At 39.0% G+C, this 20440-nt stretch overlaps 1 protein-coding gene and 1 non-coding gene across 2 annotated transcripts in view; one reads left to right on the top strand and one right to left on the bottom strand.

Annotated features, from left to right (window-relative positions):
- SHCBP1 (SHC binding and spindle associated 1) overlaps nt 1-17902 on the top strand; it is a 47348-nt gene extending 29446 nt beyond the window's left edge. The window contains exons 10-13 of the mRNA XM_075995598.1: nt 2473-2591; nt 13655-13741; nt 14797-14938; nt 16713-17902. Coding sequence (XP_075851713.1) covers nt 2473-2591; nt 13655-13741; nt 14797-14938; nt 16713-17038 — 674 coding nt within the window. The 3' untranslated portion in view covers nt 17039-17902. The remainder of the gene's footprint in view (nt 1-2472; nt 2592-13654; nt 13742-14796; nt 14939-16712) is intronic.
- LOC142862987 (U6 spliceosomal RNA) lies at nt 12251-12357 on the bottom strand. The gene has a single exon (XR_012913878.1). It is a non-coding gene; the product is annotated as a U6 spliceosomal RNA (small nuclear RNA).
- Nucleotides 17903-20440: the final 2538 nt, after the last annotated feature.

Raw genomic sequence — 20440 nt, 5'->3', positions numbered from 1 at the left:
ACTGGTGACTTTAAATTGAAGCCAGTGCTCATTTACCATTCCCCAAATACTAAAGCCCTTAAGAATTATGCTAAATCTACTCTGTCTGTGCTCTATAAATGAAACAACAAAGCATGGATGACATACATCTGTTTATAGCGTGGTTTACTGTTGAGACCTACTGCTCAGAAAAAGGATTCCTTTCAAAAACCTGATTGACAATTCACTTGATCACCCCAGAGCTCTAATGGAGTTGTACAAGTAGATTCATGTTGTTTTCATGCCTCACACAACATTTATTCTGCAGCCCATGGATCAACAAGTAATTTTGACTTTCAAGTCTTATTGTTTAAAGAAATATACTTCATAAGGCAGTGATTCCTCTGATAGATTTGGGCAAAGTCAATTGAAAACCTGGGAAGGATTCACCATTCTCTAGATGCCATTAAGAACAGTCATGATTCATGGAAGGAAGTCCAAATATGAACATTAACAGGAGTTTGGAGGATGTTGATTCCAACCCTCATGCATGTCTTTGAGAGGTTAAGCATGTCAGTGGAGGAAGCAATTGCAGATGTGGTAGAAGTAGCAAGAGAACTAGGATTAGAGCCTGAAAATGCGACCGAATTGCTACAATCTCATGACAAAACCTGAATGGATGAGGAGCTGCTTTTTATAGATGACAAGAGAGTGGTTTCTTTTCTTTTTCTTTTCTTTTTTTTTTTTTGAGACAGAGTCTCATTCTTCCCAGGTTAGAGTGCCGTGGTGTCAGCCTCGCTGACAGCAACCTTAATCTCCTGGGCTCAAGCGATCCTCCTGCCTCAGCCTCCCAAGTAGCTGGGACTACAGGCATGTGCCATCATGCCCGGCTAATTTTTTTTTTTTTTTTAGTAGAGACAGGGGTCTCACTCAGGCTGGTTTCAAACTCCTGACCTCAAACAATCCTCCTGCCTAGGCCTCCCAGAATGCTAGGATTACAGGCGTGAGCCACCACGCCCAGCCAAGAGTGGTTTCTTGCAATGGAATCTACTCCTGGTGAAGTAGATGTTGTGAACATTGTTGAAATGATGACAGAGCATTTAGAATAATAGTTAAACTTAATTGATAAAGCAGTGGCAGGGTTTGAGAGGATTGATTCAAATTTTGAAAGAAGTTCTACCATAGGTAAAATGCTATTACAGTAGTATTACGTGCTACTGGAAAATCTTTCATGAAAGGAAGAGGCAATGGATTTGGGAAAGTTCCTTGCTGCCTAATTTTTAAACAAATTGCCACAGCTATCCCAACCTTTAGCAACTACCACTCTGATAGTCAGTAGCTATCAACATGTAAAAAAGATTACAACTTGCTAAAGGCTCTGATGATCGTTAGCATGTTTTAGCAAAATAAAGTATTTTAAAATTAAGATGTGTACATTTTTTAAAAAACATAATGCTATTGCACACTTAACAGACTACATTATGTGTAAACATAACTTTTATATGCACTGGGAAACCAAAAAATTTGCGTGACTCCTTTTATTGTGTTACTTGCTTTATTGTGGTAGTCTAGAATCCATCTCTGAGGAATGTCTGTTTATGGAAGGCTGGTTAATTACTTACTTATGTACGTAGCATGATAACTTAGGAAACTTAACCCAAAGTGAAAAATAGTTCAGCCTATTTTTGAAAATTTGTTAGTTTAATATTAGTTTCTTTTCTGTGTGATCATTATTTTCTTTTAAAACATTCTAATGTGATCTGTGTTCTTTGTATTCAATTTAGAATAAGACTGAAACTAGCTATCTTCACGTTGTGCTAATGCTTCTTTCCTAGGATCTGTATCCCTTTTCTTGAATTCGGGTCTTTTTCCTACTTCCAAGATACTCTGCAAAGTTTCTCTCTGATAACTGTTTTTGATAATGAAAGTGCTTTTGCACTTCTGAGGTCAGGTCATTTTTTTAAGAATGTTGCTTTTAGATTTTAGAAAATAACTCAAAATATTCATTGTTCTATATTTTATGAATTTGTAATTCAGATAACAAAGTTTTAATAATAGCTATTGAGAAATATTCAGACTATATCTAATATCAGCTCTAGGCTATCTTTATTTTTATTTATTTATTTATTTGGAAACAGGTCTCGCTCTGTTGCCCAGGCTAGAGTGAGTGCCATGGCATCAGCCTAGCTCACAGCAACCTCAAATTCCAGGGCTTAAGTGATTCTCCTGCCTCAGCTTCCTGAGTAACTGGGATTACTGGCATGCACCACCATATCTGGCTAATTTTTTCTATATATTTTTAGTTGTCCAGCTAATTTCTTTATATTTTTAGTAGAGATGGGGTCTCGCTCTTGCTCGGGCTGGTCTCAAACTCCTGACCTCGAGCGGTCCTCCCGCCTGGGCCTCCTAGAATGCTAGGATTACAGGCCTGAGCCACGGCACCCGGCTGAGTCTATCTTTAATACTGGAAAAGGTACTTTACTTAAAGCAGTCAATTGTATGTTCTCATCGTAGTCATTCACCGTGGTAAGACTACATTGGAAAACTGTGTACTGCAGTGTGAAACTACAGGAGTCACAGTACGAACATCAGCAGAATTTTTAATGAAGAACTCGGATTTGTATGGTGCCAAGGTATGATAAGCTCCTGTCTTTATGGGGAAGTAGTTTGGGTTTAAGTTCTAGATAAGCATATAAAATATGGGACCAAGAGGAAGTGCATACTCCTGTTTTCTTTCTTCAAAGTTGCTCAGACATGTATCTACTAAGTCAGTCAAACTCAATTGTGCAAGATTCTTCTTATGTAGCATTTTCAAAACATATATTAGGAAGAGAATAAATCTCACGATTACTTTATGGTAACTTTAAGAGAGGTTTAGAGCCTTAAAATTATAACATTGTAAACAATTTTGCAACAAAGCTCAATTGCTTTATTCTTTTTTTTTTTTTTTTTTTTTTTTGAGACAGAGTCTCACTCTGTTGCCCAGGCTTTAGTGCCTAGTTCATGGCAACCTCAAAGTCCTGGGCTCAAGTGATCCTTCTGCCTCAGCCTCCTGAGTAGCTGAGATTACATGCATGCACCACTGTGCCCGGCTAATTTTATATATATATATTTTTTTTTTAGTTGTCCAGATAATTTATTTCTATTTTTTTTTTTATATGGACGAGGTTCTGGGGCCCCAAGAGCAGGGGCCCCAGAAGCTGCCCTATTTCTATTTTTAGTAGAGACAGGGTCTCACTCTTGTTCAGGCTGGTTTCAAACTCCTAACCTTGGGCGATCCACCCGCCTTGGCCTCCCAGAGTGTTAGGATTACAGGTGGGAGTCACCGTGCCCGGCCTGTTCCTGTACTATTTCTTAAAAAAGCTGTCCTTCCTCCAATATATTGGTTTTGCATTTTTGTCAGAACCATTTGGGCATATATGTATGGGTCTATTTCTGGGTTCTCTTCTGTTTCACTGGTGTGTATATCTATTTATTCCTCCACTAGTACCTATAGGTGTATATTGAGTCCTGAAATCGGGTAGAACAATTTCTCCTACTTTATCTTCTTCAAAACTCTTTCAGCTACACTAGTTATTTTGCTTTGCAATGTAAATTTTAGAATAATCTTATCTATAAATATCTACAAAAAGTCATGCTGAGATTTTGATAGGAATTTTAATAAACCTGTATATCAATTTGGGGAGAATTGGCATCTTTATTGAGTCTTCCAATCTGTGAACACAGTGTGTCTTCACTTATTAGATCTTTGGTTTCTTTCATCAGCATTGTGTAGTGTTCAGCATACAAATGTTGTGTGTGTTTTGTTAGATTTGTACCTAAGTATTTCACTCTTTTGAGTGATTGTAAGTGATACTGTATTTTTAACTTTTATGTCCATGTGTTCATTGCTAGTATATAGAAATACAATTGATTTTTTTAATGTTTATCTTATATCCTGTGACCTTGCTGAATGAATCTTACTAGTTCCAGGGGTGTTTTTGTAGATTCCTCAGAATTTTCTAAATAGACAATCATGTTGTCTGAAAATAGGGATCGTTTTCTTTCTTCCTTTCTGATCTGTATGCCTTTTCTTTTCTTGCCTTATTGCAGTGTCTAGAACTTCCAGCACTATGTTGAATAAGAGTGGTGAAGAGAAGACTTATATGTCTTTATCTGGTTTTGTTAGCAGTAATACTAGCTTCATAAAATGAATTCTGAAGTGTTCCCTTCTTTTCTGTTTTCTAAAACATTGTATAAAATTGATGAAATTCTTCAAATGTTTAATAGACTTTTCCAATGAAACCATCTGGGCCTGTAGATTTCTCTTTTGGGAGTTTTTAAATTATGAATTCAGTCTCCTTAATAGTTACAGGGCTATTAAAATGACCTATTTCATATTGAATAAACTTTGATTGCTTGTGCTTTTTGTGGTATTTCTTCTGTGTTGTCACATTTATAAGTACACAATTGTTTTGTAGTATTCCCTTAATCTTTTCACATCTGCAGGGTCTCTAGTAATGATCAATTACATTCTTTTTTTTTTTTTTTTTTTTTTTGAGACAGAGTCTCACTTTGTTGCCCAGGCTAGAGAGAGTTCCTTGGCATCACCTTGCTCACAGCAACCTCAATCTCCTGGGCTCAAACCATCCTCCTGCCTCAGCCTCTCAAGTAGCTGGGACTACAGGCATGCACCACCATGCCTGGCTAATTTTTTGTATATATATTTTTAGTTGGTCAATTAATTTCTTTCTATTTCTTTTTAGTAGAGACGGGGTCTCGCTCAGGCTGGTTTCAAACTCCTGACCTCAAGCAATCCACCTGCCTTGGCCTCCCAGATTCTAGGATTACAGGCGTGAGCCACCATGCCCGGCCCATTACATTCTTGATATTGGTGGTTTGTGTCTTCTCTCTTTTAAGAACCAACTCTTTGTTTCATTGATTTATTTTTATTCTGTTTTCAATTTCATTGATTTTTGTTCTTGTTTTTATGATTTCATTCCTTCTGCTTGTCTTGGCTTTATTTTGCTTTTTCTGAGTTCTCCACATGACAGCTTCGATTATTGATTTGAGACTTTTCCTCTGTTCTAATGTATGCATTTAATGCTGTAAATTTCCCTCTCAGCATTGCTTTTGCTGTCTTCCACACATTTTGATATGTTGTATTTTCATTCTTTGACTCATGTAGAGTTTAGAAGTGTGTTGTTTAGTTTCTAAGTATTTGGAGTTTTACTGTTATCTTTCTGTCATTGATTTCTAGTAACACACAATATGATTTCAACTCTTAAAATTTGTTAAGGTTTGTTTTATGGTTCAGGATATGGTCTATCTTGATATATGTTCCATGAGCACATGAAAAGAATGTATATTATGCTGTTGTTGGATGAAGTATTCTGTAAATGTCAACTAGATCAAATTGGTTGATAGTGGTATTGAGTTCTTCTATATCTGATTTTCTGTTTTATCAATTATTCTTTCTTTTCTTTCTTTCTTTTTTTTTTTTTTTGAGACAAAGTCTTGCTTTGTTGCCCAGGCTAGAGTGAGTGCCGTGGCGTCAGCCTAGCTCACAGCAACCTCAAACTCCTGGGCTCAAGCAATCCTCCTGCCTCTGCCTCCCAAGTACCTGGGACTACAGGCATGCACCACCATGCCCGGCTAATTTTTTGTATATATATATTAGTTGGCCAATTAATTTCTTTCTATTTATAGTAGAGACGGGGTCTCACTCTTGCTCAGGCTGGTCTCGAACTCCTGACCTTGAGCAATCCACCCGCCTCGGCCTCCCAGAGTGCTGGGATTACAGGCGTGAGCCACTGCGCCCGGCCTGTTTTATCAATTATTGAGAGAGGAATGTTGATGTCTAATTGTGGATTTGTTTATCTTTTTCAAGTTTTTGTCTTTTTATTAGTTGTTGCTTTACATATTTTGCAGTTCTATTATTTGACGCATACCCATTTAGGATTGCTATGTCTTTTTGGAAAATCAACACGTTTATCACTATGTAACATTACTGTCTGTCTCTGATAATTTTCTTTGCTCCAAAGTCTGTTTGCTTCAAAGCTCCTTATCTGTTATTGATATGGACATACCATTCCGTTCACTAATGTTGGTATGATATATCTTTTCCCTATCATTGTACTTTCAACTTGCCTATATTATTCTGTTTGAAGTGAGTTGTAGACAGCATGTAGATGTGTCGTATTTTTAATCCATTTTGCCAATCTTTGTCTTTTCATTGTTGTATTTAGACTATTTACATTTAATTGATAGATCTCTAATCTGCTATTTTATTTTTTGTTTTCTATTTGTTCTACTTTTCATTCTTGATTTTCTTTTTTTTTTTTTTTTTTTTTTTTTTTTTGAGACAGAGTCTCACTTTGTTGCCCAGGCTAGAGTGAGTGCCATGGCGGCATCCTAGCTCACAGCAACCTCACACTCCTGGGCTCAAGCGATCCTACTGCCTCAGCCTCCCGAGTAGCTGGGACTACAGGCATGCGCCACCATGCCCGGCTAATTTTTTCTGTATGTATTAGTTGGCCAATTAATTTTCTTTCTATTTATAGTAGAGACGGGGTCTCGCTCTTGTTCAGGCTGGTTTTGAACTCCTGACCTCGAGCAATCCACCCGCCTCGGCCTCCCAGAGTGCTAGGATTACAGGCGTGAGCCACCGCGCCCGGCCTTGATTTTCTTTTTTCTGCCATCCTGTGGGATACCTGAACATTCTTCAGAATTTCATTTGTTTTTGAGTATATCTCTGTATAGCTTTTTTAGTGGTTGTTCTAGGTATTATATGTACATAATATCACAGTTTACCTGTGTCATCATTCACCAGTTCAAGTGATGTATAGAAACTTTGCCTCTCTTCATGTCTCTTTACCATCTCCTCTTTATAATTGTCTTAAATATTTCTTTTATGTACACCTAGAACCACGAAAGAGTATTATAATTTTTTTCAGATGTCAAATATAATTTCGAAAACTCAAGGAAAGCCTATTATATTTATCTATATTTTTGCTTACTGTGTTCTTTTTTTGCTTTCTGATATTACTAGATTCCCTCTTTTATCATTTACTTTTTGTTTAGAGAACTTCCTTTAGCCATTTTATTAGGGGAGGTCTACTAGTGACAAATTCTCTTAGTTTCCCTTCTTCTTAGAATGTCTTGACTTCCTCTGCATTCCTGCACGATATTTTTATTTGGTGTAGGATTCTGGATTGACAGTTATTTTCTTCCAGCCCTTGAGTAAGATTGTGCCTCGTTCATCTGGCCTGTGTGATTTCTGATGCTGTCAGTCACCTTTTTTTCCTGCTATAGGTAAGGTGTAAAATTTTCATAGATGCTTTTGAGACTTGCTTTGTTTTTTTAGCTTTCAGAAATTTTATTATGATGTATGTTGACATAGATTTCTTTTGAGTTTATCCTGTTTGGGGTTTGCTCATCTTCTGGAATCTGTAGGTTTATTATCTCTTGCCAAATTTGGGAGCTTTTAGTCATTATTTCTTCAAGTATTTTTTAGCCTCACCCTCTTTCTCTTCTCGTTTTAGGACTCTGATGACATGTAGGGTCTTTTGTCATAGTCCAACAGATCCCTAAGGCTCTGTTCACTTTTCTTTTTCAGTGCATTTTCTCATTGTTATCAGATTGGGTAATTTCTATTATTGTATCTTCCAATTCATGGATTCTTCCCTCTGTTCTTTCCATTCTGGCTGTTGAACCCTTCACTGAGCTTTTTATTTCAGTTATCACATTTTCAGTTCTAAAATTTCCACTTGGTTCTTTATATCTTTTATTTCTTCACTGAGCATTCTTTGTTTGTTTTAAGTATGTTCATTATTGCTTGTTGGAACATTTTTATCATGATTGCTTTAAAATCATTGTCAGTTAATTATAACATCTCTGACATCTTGGTTTTGGCATCTAGGGATTGTCTTTATTCACTTTGACATCTTTCTGGTTCTTAGTATGACAAGTGATTTTCAGTTGAAACCTGGACATTTTGTATTGTGTTATGAGAGTCTAGATCTTCTGTTTTAACTAGGCTTCTCTGACACTACTACAGGAAGAGACAAGGTGGGAGATGGGAAAGCATCACTTGTTTCTCCCAGGTGGAGGTAGAAGTCATAGTTCCCACTTGGCCTCCATTGATACCAACATTGGATGGGAGGGCTCCTTGTTACTGCTGGGTGGGGGTAGGAGTTTTAGCTTCCCATATGGTCTCTACTGACACTGTGATATATGAAGATGGTCTTATTACCAGTGGGCAGTAGTGAAATTCCAGAATCTGCACTAGGCCTGCTCTGATACCACACCAGTGAAGAGGGGAAAGGTGCCTTATTGTTGCCAGGTAGGGATACAAGTCCAGGCTTTCCATATAGTTTTCACTGACACTGCTGTTGGGAGTGCCTCATAACTGGTTGGTGGGGATGAAAGTCTTGGCTTCTTGTTTGGCCTTCTCTGACACCACACCAGTGGGGGTGTTGGGCACCTGGTTATAACCCTGAGAGAGTGTAAGTCTACTTTCCCCTCTTGACCTTTGCTGGCACAAGTGGAGGTGGGGCCACTTTTATTCTATGGTGTTTGGCTGGAATAGAGCTATCATTGTCTAACAGTTTTAGTTTTCTGTCTTTCTGGGATGCCTACTCTTTTTGCTAGACAGAGCAGCCTTTGGGGGCTTTTTGGTCTGTATCTGTTGGTAGACTAGATTGTTAGTTTCTTTTTTTTTGGTATGAGGATTTTTTTTAATATTTACTCATTTTACGAGATATTAAAAATGTCTAGAACATTCAGCTAACCAGTATAAGCATATGGCGAACACTCAGTAAGAGTTCAACATATAATGATGATGCCACATCACATTTTATAGTGCTTTGTTGGCAGATAGGAGACATGTAAGCTTTCAGGAGTTTTGCAGGGCTTTGCCTTAAAGGAATCTGTGAACATGATAGTTCACAGACCAGAAGCTGCCTAGCAACAGACAGGCATCTCACTGGTCAGGGGCATATGCAAGGTGACACCTGTCTCAAGATCTGAAGGCCAGTGCCTGATGCTTGTGTAAGAGAGCTCGGCATGGGGTCACAGGTTAAGGACAGATCAAAGAATGCCAGCCCAGCAGACATCTGCAGCTGAAACCAGTTAGCCTCAAGGACACTTCCTGCTTCACTCCTGACCACATGTCTCAGTTAATGAGAAACCAGATAAAGAAATATATAGCCTCTATATTTCTGTTTAGCTTTTCTGCTAATTAACAGTTTTATCTTTAACTTATATACTCAGCCAGGTATTCTTAACTTAGGTCTTAGAAGTTTATCTTAGAAAAATTTTGTAACCAATTGCTCACGTAGATAGAATTGATTAAGAAACTCTAGAAGCTTTTGGGGGCCTTGAAACCTAAACAAATGACATGTACACATAAATCTGTAACCAAAGGCAACTAGTTGCTGCACCAGTAAATACTGATGCGGGACTTCACTCAGCGCCTAACAGCTCACGGGAATGCTGGAGGACCTCTGACTCCCCCATCACTTTAAACTATACTTTGTCTCTGTCTTGGTTATTTCTCTGTCCCTATCATTTCTCTATTTCTATTATTGCCAAATCTCTTGTGATGATCCTGCCTGGGACCTGTTTTGCTTGGAGCCTAGCTAACTCTTGGCAGTGCTTGACAGTTTATGAAGCATTTCCACATATATAATCTTGTTAGTTGACTCCTAGGGAAAAGTCATTAAATATTGTTAAAAAACAAATCCTGGTTGCCACATTCCCTGAAATATATCACATAGGGCTGCATATACAAAGCAATTTCAAAAGAACTTGATTATAAATGAATGCCTATAATTTTGAATGTTTGACCCTGTGATTTTCTTTTTATTTTCTTTTATTTTTTAATTTTGATTGTCAGCTTCTTTAGCTCCAAGTCTGGAGGTTGTGAAACAAGAAAAACCTAGGAACCTTACTACTTTGTTAGTATAATGCCTGTGGTTTTTGGTTGTACCTAGTACGAGGAATAGGGACTCTACTTCATTGTCCCAGAAATGGCTCAATTGAGAGTCTCCTCAATTACTTTTTAATTGCCCACTTATCTGTTCATAATATATTTTGATTATGAATATATCATTTGCTAGGTGACAGCTGGTTTAAATTATTCTCCTTTTTAAATTTTATATGATTCCTGATAGTTTGAACTCCTGACCTTGAGCAATCCGCCCGCCTCGGCCTCCCAAGAGCTAGGATTACAGGCGTGAGCCACAGCGCCCGGCCTATTCCTGATAGTTTGATATTTAATTTTAACTATTTTGTTATATATGTATTTTTAGTGTAGTCACCCTGAAATCTTTTTTGCACATAACCCCAAACTGAAAATCTCTTAGCTAAGGGCCCAATTAGCAGATTTTTAAAAACCTCTTCACAGAAGAATTACGTTGGTGTGTACATATGGTCCAGTCATATATGGAGGGGGAAGTAATAATAAATGTTTTCTCATGGTATATTACTACTCCTAGAAAATTAACTCAACATATTAGGTTGGTGTAAAGTAATTGCTGTTTTAGCATTGGTGAAATTTGCCCTTTTATATTGGAATGCATTCTTAAATAAATGTGGTTATGTTATACATCATTTTAATGCACATTTCTCGCTTTATGGTTTTTGCTAATGACTTATTGCTGTTTATATTTATTTTGGACTATGGAAATGACGTTAGACAAAAAACAAATTCGAGCAATTTTCTTATTTGAGTTCAAAATGAGTCATAAAGACTGGTCTGATGGTAGTGGGTTATCAGAACTTATTAACATTAGTGTCACTAAAGTTAGTATACAACCCCCCACTGCTAAATTTGGCTAAGAGAGAGAGAGAGAGAGAGAGAGAGGGAGGAGGAGGAGGGGGGAAGGGGAGGAGGAGGAGGAGAGGAAGAAAGAAAGAAAGAAGAGAGAGGGAAAGGAGAGGAGAGGGGGAGGGGAGGAGGAGAGGAGAGGAGAAAGAGAAGAGGAGAGGAGGAGGAGAGGAGAGGAGAGGGGGAGGGGCGGAGAAGAGAAGAGAGGAGAGGGGGAGGGGAGGAGGAGAGGAGAAAGAGAAGAGAGGAGGAGGGGAGGAGGAGAGGAGAGGAGAGGAGGAGGGGCGGAGGAGAGGAGAGAAGATAGGAGAGGAGAGGGGGAGGGGAGGAGGAGAGGAGAGAAGATAGGAGAGGAGAGGGGGAGGGGAGGAGGAGAGGAGAGAAGAGAGGAGAGGAGAGGGGGAGGGGAGGAGGAGAGGAGAAAGAGAAGAGGAGAGGAGGAGGGGAGGAGGAGAGGAGAGGGGGAGGGGCGGAGGAGAGGAGAGAAGAGAAGAGAGGAGGGGGAGGGGAGGAGGAGAGGAGAAAGAGAAGAGGAGAGGAGGAGGGGAGGAGGAGAGAAGAGGAGAGGAGGAGGGGCGGAGGAGAGGAGAGAAGAGAGGAGAGGAGAGGGGGAGGGGAGGAGGAGAGGAGAAAGAGAAGAGAGGAGGAGGAGAGGAGAGGAGAGGGGGAGGGGCGGAGGAGAGGAGAGAAGAGAAGAGAGGAGAGGGGGAGGGGAGGAGGAGAGGAGAAAGAGAGGAGGAGAGGGGGAGGGGAGGAGGAGAGGAGAAAGAGAAGAGGAGAGGAGGAGGGGAGGAGGAGAGGAGAGGAGAGGAGGAGGGGCGGAGGAGAGGAGAGGGGGAGGGGAGGAGGAGAGGGGGAGGGGAGGAGGAGAGGAGAGGAGAGGGAGGGGAGGGAAGGGAGAGGGAGAGGGAGAGGAGAGGAATCATAAAGCAGCAGAGACAACTGGTAACATCAACAACACATTTAGCCCAGGAACTGCTAACTGCTAGTGAACATACAGGGTTTTGCGAAGGAGACAGGAGCCTTGAAGATGGAGAGTGCAGTGGCCGGCCATCAGAAGTTGAGAGCAATCATTGAAGCTGACCCTCTTACAATGACACAAGAAGTTGCCGAAGAACTCAAGGTCGACCGTTCTATGGTCGTTTGCCATTCAAAGCAGATTGGAAAGGTGAAAAAGCTCGATAAATTGGTGCCTCATAAGCTGACCGAAAATCAAAAATGTTGCCTTCTCTTGTATGCAACAAGCATTTCTTGACTGGATTGTGATGTGCGATGAAAAGTGGATTTTATACGACAACTGGCAAGGACCAGCTCAGTGGTTGGCCTGAGAAGAAGCTCCAAAGCACTTCCCAAAGCCAAACTTCCACCAAAAAAAGGTAATGGTCACCATTTGGTGGTCTGCTGCCAGTCTGATCCACTACAGCTTTCTGAATCCCAGCAAAACCATTACATTTGAGAAGTATGCTCAGCAAATCTTTTTTTTTTAAATATGAGCACTTCACGAATTTGCATATCATCCTTGTGCAGGGGCCATGTTAATCTTCTCTGTATTGTTCCAATTTTAGTATATGTGCTGCTGAAGTGAGCACAACAAATTGTTGAGATGCACTAAAAACTGCAGTGCCTGCAGCCAGCATTGGTCAACAGAAAGGACCCAATTCTTCTCCACAACAACGCCCGACTACATGTATCACAACCAATGCTTCAAAAGTTGAATGAATTGGGCCGCGAAATTTTCCCTCATTTGCCATATTTACCTGACCTCACGCCAACCAACTACCACTTCTTCAATCATCTTGACTTTTTGTAGGAAAAACGCTTCTACAACCAGTAGGATGCAGAAAATGCTTTCCAAAAGTTCTTTGAATCCCGAAGCATGGATTTTTACACTATAGGAATAAACAAACTTATTTCTCATTGGCAAAAATGTGTTGATTGTAATGGCTCCTATTTTGATTAATAAAGGTGTGTTTCGGCCTAGTTATAATGATTTAAAATTCACGGTCCAAAACCACAATTACTTTTGCACCAACCTAATACATGCAGTAGATGTTTCATAAATTATTATAGCAACTCTTGTTCATCTATGATATTGTGTATTAAATTATTCCCAAATAGTTTCTTAAATAATTATAACTATAGAGGTTTGAATAAATCATTTTTGCTTCCCAAAGTGCCTCACATAGCATTAGGAAATAAATTATTCCCATTACTGTTACTTTTTTGTTGGTACCATGTGGTGCCAAGGGACATTGTGAGAATTGGACCATGTTTGACTCTCTCTCATTACTCTGTCTGAATGACACGTGAACTAGCTTCTAATTTTAGCATGTGTAGTAGTGGAGGCCATTGTTTAACTCACAGAAGTGATTTTTAAGTTGGGTTCCAGTATTTTAAACCTAGAGTGTTTTTAAAAACATAAGAGTCTGGTTTCTATCCTCAAATTACAATATTTTACTAAACTCAAATTCTGTTTTCCAACTAAGTGAGTATCTCTGAGAGAATGGCCATTTTGCATAAGTGCATCTTTGAACAAAATTGTTAACTAACTTTTTTTTTTTTGGCAGAATCAGAAAACTGACTTGTCTAGAATGAAAGAGAGTGGAGCAGGAATCAAATGTTGACACTCTAAGCCAGTGTTTGTGTGTGTGTGGTTTTTGAAAGTGATAAATGATCGATAATTTTCTGGAAATGGAACAAATGGAAAGGTTGATTAAAAATACCTAACAAAACTTATCTGTAAAACACTTTATCTTTGTGCTCAATGTACAAATGTGCTCTGTACATTTATACTGTGTTAAAGGCTAAGAAGTGATTGTAATAAACCTATTGTAGTCCTGCCTTTTAAGAAATTATTGTCATTATCTCTCGAATTGTAACTTATAGGGTGCTGGTATAGAAATATATCCTGGGAGCAAGTGTGTCCTGACTGACAATGGGATCCACCACTGCAAGGAAGGGATCCTCATTAAGGTGAGCATCAGCTGAAACACCCTCTTTGCAAAGGTTAGAATGATTTCACCTAAGAAACTATCTTTTTTTTCTTTTTTGAGACAGAGTCTCACTCTCTTGCCTGGGCTAGAGTGTCATGGCGTCAGCCTAGCTCACAGCAACCTCAAACTCCTGGGCTCAAGCGATCCTCCTGCCTCAGCCTCCCGAGTAGCTGGGACTACAGGCATGTGCCACCATGCCCAGCTAATTTTTTCCATTTTTAGTTGTTTTGGCAATTTCTTCCTATTTATAGTAAAGACAGGGTCTCACTCTTGCTCAGGCTGGTCTTGAACTCCTGAGCTCAAGCAGTTGTCCTGCCTGGGCCTCCCAGAGTGCTAGGATTATAGGTGTGAGCCACTGCACCCGGCCAGAAACTATCTTTTCTTTTTCTTTTTCTTTTTTTTTCTTTTTTTTTTTTTGAGACAGAGTTTCACTTTGTTGCCCAGGCTAGAGTGAGTGCCATGGCGTCAGCCTCACTCACAGCAACCTCAAACTCCTGGGCTTAAGCAATCCTTCTGCCTCAGCCTCCCGAGTAGCTGGGACTACAGGCATGTGCCACCATGCCCGGCTAATTTTTTGTATATATATATTAGTTGGCCAATTAATTTCTTTCTATTTATAGTAGAGATGGGGTCTCACTCTTGCTCAGGCTGGTTTTGAACTCCTGACCTCTAGCAATCCGCCCGCCTCGGCCTCCCAGAGTGCTAGGATTATAGGTGTGAGCCACCGCGCCCGGCCAGAAACTATCTTTTCTTAAACTCCCATATTGGGTTCTGTTTCCAGGTTTTGAAAAGCATAAACAGTATATAAATTTTAATAATATAATAGTTGCTGAAAGTGTCTTATGGCAAAACTGTTGCCTATAGATCTGCAGAAATGACAGAGGAATACTATGTCACTCAGAACTCAAAATGTGCTACAAGATATTAATAAGCACAAATTTTCCACCTTATTTTTAGAATAGCGTGAAAAAAATTATTAGAGCCAACAGTGTTGAATATGCCAATTTCTTAAAACATTTGTTTTCAATATCATAGGACTTTTTAGATGAGCATTATGACATTCCCAAAATATCCATGGTGAATAATATCGTACATAATAATGAAGGTTATGGTGTTGTCTTGGTGAAACCTACAATTTTCTCTGACCTGCAAGAAAATGCCCAAGATGGAACTGAAGGTATGCTATATTTAGTAATTTTTTATGTAAAAACTGATCTAATTTACTTTATTTCAACATTAAACTCTGATTAAGGATCTGAATCTTTCTCCCCTCCTTAAAAACAATGGCTAGAATATGCATGGGCATGGAGAGAGAGAAGCTTGGTAACATTATAGAATCTCAGGGTAAAAGAAACTTTCAAGATCAACTAGTTCAACTGTTCATTCACAACCTTGATGTGTTGTTTCTGTGGGCCTACAGTTCCCTTTTTGTCATGCTTGGCACTCTATAAATGTATAGAACAAGTATGGACATAGGATAGCAATGGTGGCTTCTGCTGGCATTTATTGAGGATGGAGGCAATGAAATGAACGTGCCAGGTTGAAGGCTGCGTTTGCTGAAGGGGATAGTGGAGTTTCACTCTATTTTTTTTTTTTTTTGAGACAGAGTCTCGCTTTGCTGCCCAGGCTAGAGTGAGTGCCGTGGCGTCAGCCTAGCTCACAGCAACCTCAAAGTCCTGGGCTCAAGCAATCCTGCTGCCTCAGTCTCCCGAATAGCTGGGACTACAGGCATGCGCCACCATGCCCGGCTAATTTTTTCTATATATATTAGTTGGCCAATTAATTTCTTTCTATTTATAGTAGAGACGGGGTCTCACTCTTGCTCAGGCTGGTTTCAAACTCCTGACCTTGAGCAATCCGCCCGCCTCGGCCTCCCAGAGAGCTAGGATTACAGGCGTGAGCCACCGCGCCCGGCCACGCTCTATATTTTATTGGTAGAAGTAAATGCTTCCCTGTCACCTGCCTTTAGCAGCAACGGTGAGCAAATTCCTCAGTTGAAATTAGTGAATTTCAAACCACGACACAGATCACTATTAAATCTCAGTCATAGGGAATGATTAAGCATTGATGTGGGTGATGAAAGTTTAAAGCAGTTTAAAGAGTAGTCCTTGTCATCCTTCAGCATAAGCTGCAGTTATATCTGTGAGTTCGTTACTTTCTGACAGCATGAATTCAAGTGTCAGCTGAGCAGGATTCTTATCTTTAAGCTCTGGTGGAAAATTCTGCTTCCAGACTCATTAATGTCATTCATTGGCAAATTTCATTCCTTTAGGTTGTAAGACTGAGGTCTCTGTTTTGTTGGGGCTGCTGGCTGGGGTTCATGTTCTGCTCCTACAGGCTGCTCTCAGGTCCTTGCCACGTGTTCCCCTCAGCAATAGAGTATTTCTCTTAAGACAAATCTCTCATGCTTTGAATCTCTCTGACCTCTTCTGCAACCAGCTGGAGAAAACTGATTGGTAACCTTAATTACATTGCAAAATTACAATGCAAAATCCTTTTGCCATTTAACAATCATGAAAGTAACAGCAGTGGGGATCATGGGGCCCATCTAGAATTAGCTGCTAGATTAGGAGTTCATTTAAAAAAAAGTAGCACTGTCTTACTAACCTTTGCATCCCAGCTCCTACCACAGTGCTTAGCAGATAGTACATATCCAGAACGTGTCTATGTGAATGAGATTCTAGGATGAAAAGGGTAAACAAAGAGTTCAAAATTGGTGATACTGTGTGAGGTCAGGAAACCTTAGCATGAAGAGCAAGGCAGCTGGTCATTGAGATTCTTATGGCAAAGAATTTGTAAAATCTGGTTAGATGATAGCAGGAATCCTTCACAGAAAAAACTTGAAAGCTCTAACAGACTATGTAAGAAATATATATTTTAGTTGAGTTAGCTTATATATTTAACTTTATTTGTTTTTTTTTAATTTTTTTAAAATTTGTTTGTTTTTCCAGAAAGTAAAGCATTTAAAATTCAGACAAGTGAAGAGGCAGATGCAACTGAAAGAGTGGATCTAGAAGAGCTGATTCAGTGTGCAGCTGGTAAAATGGAGCTTTATCCAAGATCTGATCTTTCTGAGCAAGTTGAGGGAAATTGTGAAATTATAAATGAACTAGTTGCTGCCTCCACACAAAAAGGCCAGATGAAGAAGAAAAGGTTGAGTGAACTGGGGATCACACAAGCTGATGACAACTTAATGTCACAGGAAATGTTTGTTGGAATTGTGGGGAACCAGTTCAAGTGGAATGGGAAAGGAAGTTTTGGCACATTTCTTTTCTGACCACAATGATGTAGACAGATAGCAAAATATTGGATTTTGTACATGCTGCCCTAAGAATCACTGCTGCCATTGTAGTTTGCTTTGTGTGTGTATTTTATATTTGATATATTTGATTGGGCTTGAGTGAAATGTAGGTTTATTTTTATTTGCAGGTGTTACACATAAAACACTCCCTCTTTTATAAGAAAGATCATAAAAACATATAAAATAGAAAGTATTTAGAGACTTCTTATCTGAATGGTTTGCTTTCTTAAACACATGGTTCTCTCATAGTAAGCCTGTTACTAACTTTCTAGTGTACTTACACTTTAATCTAGCACTTCAGAGAGGAGGAGGAAAGGAAGAGAATGCAAGGCAAGTGCATAAAAATGCAATAGGTGTCACATGTGTAGTGTTCTTAGAGGTGTCTTTTAATCCTACTTACAGCAACTCTGATTTCCACACTGTATTTGCATAATACTTGCCTTAACATAAAAGCTTTTATGATTGGGAAGTTATCTGCCTAATCAGACCAATTATTGAGAATCTGAGTGGGATGCATTTTTATGTTGAACTGTGCAATTGTCAAAACAGCAATAGATAGCATAGCAGGGTTGATACAGAATGAAATGTGTTGTTCAGAGTCGGTATGTATGTAGAGCCTTTTCACGGTTACTGAATGTGAATGATTAAAAAGAAAGTATTTTTCTGTCACCATGACAGTATTTTGACCATATTTCTTACATAGCCCAAATGATTACCTGTACAACCTATATACCAGCTACATGTTTTTGGTATCATATTGTAAAACATAGCTTTTAAGATGTTTCTATTTTAAAAGAGTATATGTGACATTAATATGCCTACTGATTAAAATTATAGTGATCAAGTAAATAAAATTGAGTCTTGTTATATTTTTTCAAACCCATATGGGCCATATGTAGCAAATGTGATCCTTTGAAAAACACAATATTTTGGTATCTTTTTTGTGTTTCAGAAAGAATATTACATTTTTTCCCCCAAAGTGTGGTTATGTTTGTTTATTACATTTGAATAAATAACTTATTTTTCAGATGCTAGTAAATATGGAAAGATTTATTTTAGATTTATGATTTGACCAATGTAAGGTTTGTTTTTTTTTTTTACTTTTAAAAAATCCTGGCTGGGCGCGGTGGCTCATGCCTGTAATCCTAGCACTCTGGGAGGCTGAGGCAGGCTGATTACTTGAGGTCAGGAGTTTGAAACCAACCTGAGCGAGACCCTGTCTCTACTAAAAAAATAGAAAGAAATTAATTGACCAACTAAAAATATATATACAAAAAATTAGCCAGGCATGGTGGTGCATGCCTATAGTCCCAGCTACTTGGGAGGCTGAGGCAGTAGGATTGCTTGAGCCCAGGAGTTTGAGGTTGCTGTGAGCCAGGCTGACGCCACGGCACTCACTCTAGCCTGGGCAACAAAGCGAGACTCTGTCTCAAAAAAAAAAAAAAAAAAACCCTGGCACAGTGGCTCATGTCTGTAATCCTAGCACTCTGGGAGGCCGAGGCGGGTGGATCGCTCAAGGTCAGGAGTTCGAAACCAGCCTGAGCAAGAGCAAGACCCCGTCTCTACTAAAAGTAGAAAGAAATTGATTGTCCAACTGAAAATATATATATAAAAAAATTATCTGGGCATGGTGGCGCATGCCTGTAGTCCCAGCAGCTACTCGGGAGGCTGAGGCAGAAGGATCGCTTGAGCCCAGTTTTTTTTTTTGAGACAGAGTCTTATTGTCTTGCCCTGGCTAGAGTGCCGTGGCGTCAGCCTAGCTCACAGCAACCTCAGTCTTCTGGCCTCAAACAATCTTCCTGCCTCAGCCTCCTGAGTATCTGGGACTATAGGCATGTGCCAGCCACCATGCCCAGTTAATTTTTTTTCTATATAATTTTAGTTGTCCAGCAAATTTCTTTGTATTTTTTTAGTAGAGATGGGGGCTTGCTCTTGCTCAGGCTGGTCTTGAACTCCTGACCTTGAGCGATCCACCCACCTTGGCCTCCCAGGGTGCTAGGATTATAGGCTTGAGCCACTGTTCCCGGCCAATATATATGCTTATAAGTATGAAATCTCCTCTTGGGCTGTCTGAGCTTTGTTTATGGTATTTTGTTTTACTTAAGTTTTAATTATAGTCAGAACTACTTTTTCAGATCTTGTGACTTGTTTACATAGGGCTTGTTTATCACAATATTTTAAAAATATATTGTCTTCTAGTAAATTTGTAATCTTGTTTAAATTTATATTTCTATGCCATCTGATTTTGTATACTGTATGTTATATAGCTATTTTTCTCTAAGTGACTAGAGAGTTCTCTTGGTATTGTTTATTGAATCATCCATTATTTCCCTAATTACTTGGATTCATACTAAATCCTCATGTATGTCTACTGCCCATCCTCTGGCCTAAATATTCCTGACTGGTAATCTCTAGTTAAATGTATATACTCTGCTTCAAGGATCCAATCACTAGCACCCAATCAAACTTGACCAGAAGGACTGTTTCCCAGCCATCTTAAAGTAGCAAGCTGTTTTCCTTAGTAATTACTCGGGGGGAAAAAGTAGTCTCACTCCCACTCCATTCTTATTTTTAACAGATTCTTGCTATTGAGTTTTTTGGGTTTTTTTTTTTGACACAATAAATAAAATCACCAACTTTAAGTATACAATATCTGGGTCTTAATAAATATATCCAGTTGTGTAACAGTCATCACAATCACAATATTGAAGTTTTCTGTCACCTTTAAAAGTTCCCTTTTTTTCTTTTGCGGTCAGTCCCTTCCTCCAACCCTTATACCTGGCAACCATTGATTTGCTTTGTGTTGCTAGTTTTGCCTTTTCTATAGTTACATATAAAAGAAATGACTTTGTATGTAGTCTTTTGTGTTGATCTCAAACTTCGTATAATGCTGTTAAAATTCACCTATGTTGTTTCATGTGTCAGTAGTTTTTTTTTTTTTTTTTATTGACATGAGTATTTGTCCATTCATTTGCCAGTTGATGGGCCACTTTGGGTTGTTCATAGTTCTTGGTTATTGTGGATAAAGTTGCTAAGAATATCTGGGTAAAAATTCTTATCTGAACATATACTTCATTTTTCTGGGGGTAAATAACTGTGAGTGGGATTATTGGACTATATAGTAAGTGCACATTTTATTAGAAAGTTCCAAATTGTTTTCCAAAATGTCTGTCCTATTTTGCATTCTGATACACAGTGTATGAGTGTTTAGTTGTTCCACATCCTTGCCAACTCTTGTTATTGCCAGTCTCTTAAATTTCAAGTATTCTGCGGATATGCAGTGATAGCTCATTATGGTTTTAATCTGCATTTTCCTTACTATTTATGATATATAGTAACTTTTCATATGCTTATTTGCTATTTCTATATCTCTGGTAA

Source organism: Microcebus murinus, chromosome 20, assembly GCF_040939455.1.
Source record: "Microcebus murinus isolate Inina chromosome 20, M.murinus_Inina_mat1.0, whole genome shotgun sequence".
NCBI classification, from domain to species: Eukaryota; Metazoa; Chordata; class Mammalia; order Primates; family Cheirogaleidae; genus Microcebus; species Microcebus murinus.
The sequence above is the reverse complement of the archived record's forward strand: the minus strand, read 5'-3'. Positions and strand labels throughout refer to the sequence as shown.